This window comes from Pseudoliparis swirei, chromosome 24, assembly GCF_029220125.1.
Source record: "Pseudoliparis swirei isolate HS2019 ecotype Mariana Trench chromosome 24, NWPU_hadal_v1, whole genome shotgun sequence".
NCBI classification, from domain to species: Eukaryota; Metazoa; Chordata; class Actinopteri; order Perciformes; family Liparidae; genus Pseudoliparis; species Pseudoliparis swirei.
The window spans coordinates 27,687,772-27,697,612 of record NC_079411.1 but is presented as its reverse complement, the minus strand read 5'-3'; the positions used below and the strand labels follow the sequence as shown (position 1 = coordinate 27,697,612).

At 40.5% G+C, this 9,841-nt stretch overlaps 1 protein-coding gene across 6 annotated transcripts in view; it reads right to left on the bottom strand.

Annotated features, from left to right (window-relative positions):
• Positions 1–9,594, bottom strand: part of LOC130190671 (uncharacterized) — an 11,294-nt gene extending 1,700 nt beyond the window's left edge. The window contains exons 1-3 of one of the 6 annotated variants that reach the window (XM_056410204.1): positions 9,365–9,594; positions 8,477–8,540; positions 8,222–8,324 (exon numbers count right to left, since the gene is read on the bottom strand). Coding sequence is in view for 2 of the 6 variants with exons in the window: in XM_056410202.1 (XP_056266177.1) it covers positions 5,632–5,748 (117 nt within the window). In the remaining 4 variants the exon portion in view is untranslated. Of the gene's footprint in view, positions 1–4,951; positions 5,092–5,631; positions 5,893–8,221; positions 8,325–8,476; positions 8,541–9,364 lie in introns of those variants that run through there. The other 5 variants (XM_056410207.1, XM_056410206.1, XM_056410205.1 and 2 more) reach the window with 5 other exon arrangements.
• Between the last annotated feature and the right edge of the window lie 247 nt (positions 9,595–9,841).

Genomic DNA, 9,841 nt, shown 5'->3' with positions numbered 1-9,841 from the left:
CAGAGACTTTGTTCAAAATACCTCCTCTCGCCACGGATATGTCGCACTGCAAAGACTGTCGTGGATATCTACAGAAGATTGCAGTACTTGAAACTAAGATATATCATTTGGAAGACAATGCGAATAATACAACGATGCCATGGAGTCCTAAAGCTAAGCTAACAGTAGCCAAACCCTGCTCTACTACTGCTGCTAAGCTAACGTTAGCAAGCCCTTGCTCTGCCAAGCAACGGAATACAAGTACTGCCAATGGAAGGCTACTTTCTGAGGCTGTCGTGACACTGAATGAACAAACTGTGAGTATTGCCTCCGGGAATACACTTGGTGCAAAGCCTAAAACAAATCTATCCCTTCAAAATAGAGATACTGGAGACGGCAGAGCATGCTTCTGAATGCCCTGAAATTAACACTGCTACCGGCTGGCCTGCCCTTCAATTTTTCGCCTCAACCCCGTGGCTGATAAAGAGCAGCCATGGATTGCTACGAAAGGGAGAAATAACAGAAATTCTCCCATACCACAGACTCTACAGCTAGATAACAGATTTCAACCACTACTGCATGAGCCCAGGTCACTGCCCGAAGATTTAGCTCATTCTCCATCTCCACGCCACTCGGTAAGGAATGAGGGGTGCTCCAAAAACACAAGGCCACAGCAACAACAAGCTAATGACACCAGGCTAAAAACCCTAGTTGTGGGTGACTCTACCATTAAAAATATCAACACTGGTGGTAAGAAGAATACTAAAACATACTGTTTCCCTGATGAAATGGTCTGTGACATAACAAAAAAAATCCCTGAAATCCTGTCTGCCCACCAAACCGTGAGCAAAATCATTGTGCATGTAGGGGCAAATGATATTAACAAGGAACAGTCAGAAACACTGAAACAAGACTTTGTTGGACTGCTTAAGATGCTAGGCTCCCTGAATGTTGAGGCATACATCAGTGGTCCCCTACCGTCAGTTCGACCTGGAGTAAACAGATTCAGTAGACTACTGGGACTAAATACGTGGCTGTCAACAACTTGTACCTTACATGAGGTGAACTTTATTGACAATTTCAATCTGTTTTGGGAGCGCAGATACCTCTTTAGAGAGAATGGATATCAACTTAACAGTTATGGAGAGAAATTGTTCACCTCTAACTTACTTTACTACCTCTGCCACCCAACTGTTCTCCGCCCTACTACAGACGATAAGAGAATCAAGGACAGTAGAAAGAAAACAGAGGTATCTCCCCTCCCCCTACTGTCTGACTCCTGCTCAGCAGCCTGTGATGCGAAGGTCAGCAGAGATAAGGAGCCTGTGTCCCTTTCCCCCTCCAAATCACAGCAACTACAGTCTCAGCCCCAGGACGACCACTCAAGAGAGGTATCCCCCCTGCCTGATTCCTGCACAGCAGCCCGTGATTGTGAGGATGATAAGGAACTTGACCATTCACATTCACCACTGCCCCAATCTCTATCTCGCCATTCCTCCAGATCATCCTCCCTCTTCTCCCTCTCTCCAGCCTGCGCTCATTTGGGTTTCACCGACAAGATGGAACAACTGGTGAATGCTGGCCTCAAACTGACCCCCCGATCCTTCCCCCATTCCATCCTAGCCAGCCCTCGGCTATCACCCGCAATACCCCCGATCACCCTCATCCATCCTAGCCAGACCACCCCTAAAACCCCTCGATCACCCCATTGGCACCTCCCCACGACTCTCACCCCACCCCGATCGACTCTGCCTCCACCTCAACCTGGGAAGAGACTTGCATGCCAGCGTCTCATCCTGGTGTCAGGATTACCGCTAGAATAATCTATCAGCACTTAAGATATACTGAAACTACAGCAAACCTAATAGCTGTTCCCCAACAGTCTATTATTTCTCTACTGCCTGTCACTAAAACCATAAAAGCTGCATTACTTAATGTAAGATCGTTATCGAATAAGTCTTTTCTAATCAATGACCTGATTACTCGTTATGAATTAGATTTCATGTTCCTTACTGAGACCTGGCTTGATATGAATAACAGAGCGGCTGTTCTTACTGAATCAACCCCCCCAAATTTTTACTTCATTGATGCCCCGAGTAGAAAAGAAGGGGGGAAGAGTTGCTGTTATATTTTCAGATGTGTTTCAATGTAGGCAGATATCATTTGGGGACTTTTTTCATTTGAGTATCTTGCTGCTGTTCTGAAATGTTCCCCTCGTGTTTTACTACTGATTATTTACAGACCCCCAAAACATTCTGGAAGTTTCTTTGATGAATTTGCTGAACTACTGTCCATAGTATCCATGGAATATGACTGTCTGTCTATATCAGGAGATTTTAACATTCATATGGATAACCCCAATGACAACAATACCAAAGAACTTAATAACTTACTTGACACCTTTGGACTGTATCAACATGTCTCCGGGCCCACCCACAATCGGGGGCACACTTTAGATTTATTTATCACAAAGGGTTGTAAGTCATCATTTCTTACTGCTATTGATGTTGCTTTGTCCGATCATCTTTGTATCTTCTTTGAAATGTCCATTATTCCTGACATTCATAGTAGATCGGAAATTGTTAAAAAACGATATATCAATGAGAATACTTGCGCACTGTTCATGGAAACTATCTCTCTGTCACCAGCTTTCACCTCAACCTCTGTTAATGGTTTTCTAGATAATTTCAATGCTAAGATTGTGAATGTTATAGATACCATTGCACCTGCTAAGGTTAAATTAATTTCTGGTAAGCAAAAAGCACCGTGGAGAAATGCTGCATCTGTAAAAATCCAGAAAAAAGAGTGCCGGAAAGCTGAGCGAAATGGCGAAAAACTAAACTCCAGATTCACCATGACATCTTAAAGAGAGACTTAATCTTTACAATCTAGAACTGAGAAGTGCTAGACAATCCTTTTCTCTGACATCATTAACAAAACATTAATAATGCACGACTTTATTTGCCACTGTTGATAGGCTGACTAAACCCCGGCACCAATAGCCCTGAACTCCTATCCACTGATAAATGCAATGAGTTCGCTTTCTTTTAGGGATAAAATTCTAAACATCAGACAAGCCATAAATATTTCCATGTTAAACAAAAATGATATCACCACTACAGTCACACAAAAGTAGTTTAATAAACATGACACAGTTTAACGCAATTGACTACAAAACTCTGGAGGAAACTGTGCAACTTCTTAAGCTATCTACCTGTTGTCTTGATCCTTTGCCCACAAGCTTTTAAAAAAAGGTTTTACCTGCTTAGCAACAGACTTACTGCAAATAGTTAACAGCTCTCTCCAATCTGGCATTTTCCAAAGGCTTTGAAAACAGCAGTTATTAAGCCTCTACTAAAGAAATGTAACCTAGACGCTACTGTACTTAGCAACTACAGACCTATATCAAATCTACCCTTTATAAGTAAAATAATAGAAAAGGTCGTCTATCAGCAACTTAGCAACTTTTTAACCTCAAATGGTATCTTAGACAAATACCAATCCGGATTTCGACCCCATCACAGCACTGAAACTGCTCTCACTAAGGTTCTAAATGATATTCGCATAAACACTGATTCTGGCAAAATTTCTATCCTAGTGTTATTGGATCTTAGCGCTGCATTTGATACTGTCGACCATTCAATACTTCTAGACAGACTAAAAAACTGGGTTGGACTCTCTGGTACGGTCCTAGACTGGTTCAAGTCCTACCTACAAGACAGGGACTATTTTGTCTCCATTGGCAACTATGTATCTGAGCGGACTAACATGACGTGTGGAGTTCCACAAGGTTCAATCCTTGGGCCTCTTCTATTCAACCTCTACATGCTCCCCTTAGGCAGAATTATGCAAAATAACAAAATCGCTTACCATAATTATGCGGACGACACTCAACTATACATAGCTCTCTCACCAAGTGACTATGCTCCCATAGACTCACTGCGTCAGTGCACAGACCAAATCAATGATTGGATTAGCCAACATTTCCTCCAACTAAATGAAAATAAAACCGAGATAATTGTGTTTGGTGCTAAAGAAGAAAGGCTGAAAGTTTGTGCTCATCTGGACTCCCTTTCTTTAAAGTCGAAAAATCAAGTCAAAAATTTAGGTGTTATAATTGATTCGGATCTGAATTTTAATACCCACATCAAATCAATAACAAAATAAGCCTATTACCATCTAAAAAATATAGCAAGAATAAGAGGATTTATGTCCAAACAAGATTTAGAAAAACTAATTCACGCCTTCATCTCCAGTAGGTTAGACTATTGTAATAGTCTTTTTTCAGGTCTCCCCAAAAGCACTTCGACAGCTACAACTTATTCAGAATGCCGCTGCCAGAGTCCTAACAAAGACTAAGAAAGTTGAACACATTACACCCATTCTCAGGTCTCTGCATTGGCTACCAGTACGTCAGAGAATCGACTTCAAAATGCTGCTGCTCGTTTATAAATCTCTAAATGGTGTAGGTCCAAAATATATCTCTGACTTGCTTCCACCTTATGAACCCTCTAGGCCTCTTAGGTCATCTGGGGCCGGTCTGCTAACTGTTCCCAGGGTTAAAACAAAACATGGTGAAGCAGCATTCAGTTATTATGCCACACACAGTTGGAACAAACTTCCGGAAGAGCTTAGATCTGCACCAACTCTTACTACTTTCAAAAACAGGCTAAAAACGTTTATGTTCTCCATTGCCTTAAATTGAATCTTGTATTAATCCTGAAATAATAAGACAACGACAGAAGGAATGATTCTTTGCACTTAGATTTTTATCTTTATTTTTTCTTTTATTAATCTTCTTTTATGCTTTTATGCCTTTTTAAATTGTTTCTTTGATGCACTTTGTATTCCTCTTTTTTTATTTCTTATTCTTGATCTATTTTTTGTAAAGCACTTTGAATTGCATTCATGTATGAAATGTGCTATATAAATAAACTTGCCTTGCCTTACAATATTTTGAAGAAACACTTACCCATCCATTTCAGTCATATGGCTAGCCAATATGTTGACAAGCTGTCTACGGGTGCGGTGCTTCAGCGAATTTCCTGACTTGTACTCTTCAAGGACATCTTCACCTCCAGGTTTGGTGAGCAAGGCATTTTCTACCATCTACTAACATAAGATTTTAAAAAATTTAGTGTATAATTCAATTCAGTTTATTTGTATAGCCCAATTTCACAAATTACAAATTAGTCTCGGAGTGCTTTACAATCTGTACACATAGACATCCCTGCCCCAAAACCTCGCATCGGACCAGGAAAAACTTCCAAATAATTTTCAGTCTTAATCAAACAAACAAAGTGGTCAGGTAACGTAGAAACATCTTTTCAGGATATGTGGGGCATGCTGAAGCCAAAACAAGCAATATAGTCTACACTACAAAAGACAAGGCACCGTTCCATGTATGTAAATTAACCTAATTGAATAAATATGTATGGAAAGAAGAGTTACATAATACAAAGCTACACAACAGCTAAACCCTGGGTTAATTATTAATTTACACTAAACTAAGTTTCGTAACTTTCTCAATCTGGCACTCACCATTCTAAATGTAATTATAGTCCAATTGGTGAGAATCATCATTCAGTTAAACAATTTTCTTGATGATATTGTGAGTAAAAATGTTAACTGACATCTACTGCTTTCAAGTACCTCTTTTGCAGTCTCTGAATCCGAAACCTTTTTTGTAGACCTGTCCATGACCTCAGAGCTCAAAATCCCCCTTTGTCTTTGACCGGAGAGGTCATTGTCACTTGAAGAAAGCGTCATGGTATCCGTGAGAGAAGATGGTGTTGAATGATCTAAAGGAGAACAATCTTATTTTTTATTAAAAAATAAAAATAAAAATATATCCAGTTACCCGATTGAAATGTGAAAAAATTACAACCAAACACACATTTACAAACTTTTTGGGCAATTAGATGCTGATTTGTCTTTTACGTAAATATTATTTCTGGATTGGACTCTATCAGTTCAAGAAGAATGTCTTCCTCTACTGCAGTGTCAGTTTCATCAAATATGTGAAGTTCAGCTGCATCATGGAGTCCAAATTTGTTTTTGACTACAGGATGAAAAGCATGACAACATAAAGATAAAAAACAGGTTTTAACTGCACATAATGACTGATCAACCATATTATCTATATAACATATCTGAAATTACATGCTTTGACTTAACAGCAGTATCAGGGTGTCTACAGGAATAAACCAGTGAAATTTAAGACTTTTTAAGACCACGTCGAAATAAAATTTAAGACCTAACTTACGATGGAAATATACATTAATCTAAATAAACTAATTCAAAGTAAACACACTGATGTCTGTTTAAAATTAACAGTATGATGTAATGCAAAAGGATAACACAAATGTCATTGCTGTTGTAAATTATATTTATTAATAAATTTTCAGAACATTTAAGTCCCATGAACAAATGCTTATATCAAGTAAATATATTTAAAAAATACAGGCAACATAGTTCCTTTTGAACAAAAAATCTGTAAAATAACATAAATAACAATTCCAGCTGCTTTTAAAATGCAAATTCATTTACATAATAGAATGTATGTGTGTGTGTGTTCTTATGTCTCTATGTGATGGATGTTTGTGCACAGGTTCATGTCTACTCCTGAGCTTTTGTGAATATACTAGGAAAACAATCCTTTTCAAACTGTATTAATATAAAAACTTCCAGTTGACATTTGGTCCATTCTCCTGGAAAAAAGAAAGAAAAAAGGCAGACATTAGCCAAACAACAGTCACCACATCTCTTATGACACCACCACTTCAGATTAATGTCAGACTGGATAAATATGAATGAAAACTATTTTTACAAATTAAGCAACGTGAGCCATCTTGAGCCTAGTGAACACTATGTAGACATATTGACAGGTAAACACCACTTTACTTACTACCATTCTAAAACTATTTTTAATTAGTCTAATTAATGTGTAGTGCGCCTATGCATAGCTGTTATTAACTTGACACATGAGTAAAGCTTAACTATATGAAACACATACTCATATACATGAGGTTAGTTAATACATATATTTATGTTAGACTTACTTTGAGGTGCTGAAGTAGGTCCTGGTGTCATGGCCCATGAGCTCCACAGGATCCTGACTGGACCTGGTCATTTCACCAATAGCGCACATGAAGTCCAGCTGTCTGCTCGCGGTGGTCTGGTCCAGAGTCTCGTGGAACAGAATGAAGAACACGGCGCCCTGTTGGACTTCGGTGATGAGCTCTTTGTTGCACGGCGCTGGATTTCCTCCGGTGACCTCCAGCGTTGTAGCGTTGACGTCGTTGCGAGCAGCGGAGCAGGAGCTAGCGGCGGAGCAGGAGCTAGCCCCGCGGGCTGCTGGCGGCCTTCGCTAGTCTCTGTGCTTCTTGCTCTGCTCGTGAGATTCCACCGCTGGAAAGTCTCGCGACACACAACGCAGCTTCAGAAGCATTTCACCGACCGTGACCAGAAACACTCGTTCTTTTCAAGCCGTTGTTGAACTTGCATCCTGCCATGTTTTCTAAAGTAGCCAATGCTTCACGTTGTAGGGGATTGATGGGACTGAATACGCGGGGCCCCTTTAAGAGAAGGGGCGTGGCCCCGGTGACACCACAGAGCGACCGGAGCAAAATACGGACCTGGCAGAACAGAATGCCTCATATTCGTAATGACATGACACCCAAAAAATTTAAGACCAATCCAATCTGAATTTAAGACTTTTTAAGACTTTTTAAGGCCTTATTTTTAGGAAAAGCAATTTAAGACTTTTTAAGACTTTTTAAGGACCCGCGGACACCCTGAGTATTACAATGTTGTGTTGTCGCCATTACTGTACAAAAAACAATAACTTTCAGAAGCAAGTTGAAAACTAAAAACACCATCAGTTATCTACTGATGTGTACAGCTGCAATGGCAGACAACCTGTTTTCCAGTTGTGGCAAGACTTGAATGTGTAGCCAAGCAACCAAGATAATCCAGATATGGAATTTAAACAAAGTAACAATAAGAGGTAGAAGCTCCATAATTGTCAATGTTTGCTGTATTTAGAATGTCAAAATAAACCAAAAAAAGGCCTGCAGCAAGAAGTAGACTATTCACGCCATAAGACGGACAGCACCAAGTACAAGTAAAATAATAAAAACCCATTAGTATTATGACAATCCTATGAACAATGCCACTTAAACATTGTGTATTTGTTGTTAAACCAGCAATAATTTGTTTTTTTACATAATATGTTACTCACCTGCAGTGATGAATTCAAAATAGGTGAAACCTAGCTGTAATGGGATGGACTTCTTGGTCCTCTGGTATTTCACCTTCAGCAGCATGGTGATATCTTGCAGAAACTGTACAGAGTGGAAAAAGATAGCTGTTCAACTTTCTCGAGGCAAGGAGTTATTAAACATGTATAAAGTCCAACAAGTGGCTAAAGTTAACAGGGTATCGCTAAGTTAACGTTAGAACCTTCGTCTCAGAGATGTTGGGAGTCTATAATTACCGTTTTGGTATCAATTAGGCACTCGCTTTTTCCTCTTTAGTCCCTGTCGCAGTTTAGCATATGCCTGCGATAAAAGTCAGCCAATTAAACCATACGCCGGTGAAATGCAAGACAGCGAGACAGCAGTACCGCGAAACTACCGTTAGCCCTCGACACAGCAGTACCGCGAAACTACCGTTAGCCCTCGACACAGCAGTACCGCGAAACTACCGTTAGCCCTCGACACAGCAGTACCGCGAAACTACCGTTAGCCCTCGACACAGCAGTAACACGAAACTACCGTTAGCCCTCGACACAGCAGTACCGCGAAACTCCCGTTAGCCCTCGACACAGCAGTACCGCGAAACTACCGTTAGCCCTCGACACAGCAGTTCCGCGAAACTACCGTTAGCCCTCGACACAGCAGTACCGCGAAACTACCGTTAGTAAAGTTAACCCTCGACACAGCAGTACCGCGAAACTACCGTTAGCCCTCGACACAGCAGTACCGCGAAACTCCCGTTAGTAAAGCTAGCCCTCGAGACAGAAGTACCGGAAACTCGTTTATGTCCTGTCATGGTGGATCGTCGAATTTCTGATGGCAAAATAATGTGGCATAATTAAGTTAAATATTCTTCAAGAAATTTACTGAAAGAAAAAAAGTCTATTTATTATTTTGGCCTGGAATTAAATATGCTCGGCCAGTTTGAACAGGTTCATACATAGACTGATGTTACACTTCCTGTCTTATTTCTCCTCCCTTCAACCAACTAACGTTAGCAAACGTTAAGTTAGCTATTAGTCTCAAGCTTCACTAAAATATAAAACACGTCTCACCACACTTGAAGTTAACACATCATTTCATATGAAGATGAACAGCCTGTAGAAGTAAATATAATGTGTACTTACCTTCTGAAATAACAGCTAAATATCTTCCTGACCACGGGTTTTCTTCACCGTGACTTCCAGAAGAAAGAGCGCGTTGAAACCGGATGTGCAAGTAACTCGGTCAGGAGAGCATCACTTAACTCGCCGCAATAACTCCGCCCCCAGAGCTGTTTGAACACTGTAAGTGCTAAAAGAACACCACGATCAACACGGATCAACTCAGAATATTTGACACTGGGAAATCAACACTACCAATTTTGCTGTGTGTGTGTCTGTGTGTATGTGCGTGGGTGTGTGTGTGTGTGTGTGAGAGTGTGTGTGTGTGTGTGTCTGTGTGCGTGGGTGTGTGTGTGTGAGAGTGTGTGTGTGAGAGTGTGTGTGCGTGTGTTTATGTGTGTGGGTGCGAGTGTGTGTGTGTGAAAGTGTGTTTGTGGGCATGGGTACATGTGTGTGAGTGTGTCTGTTTGTGTGTGGGTGTGTGTGTGTGTGAGAGTGTGT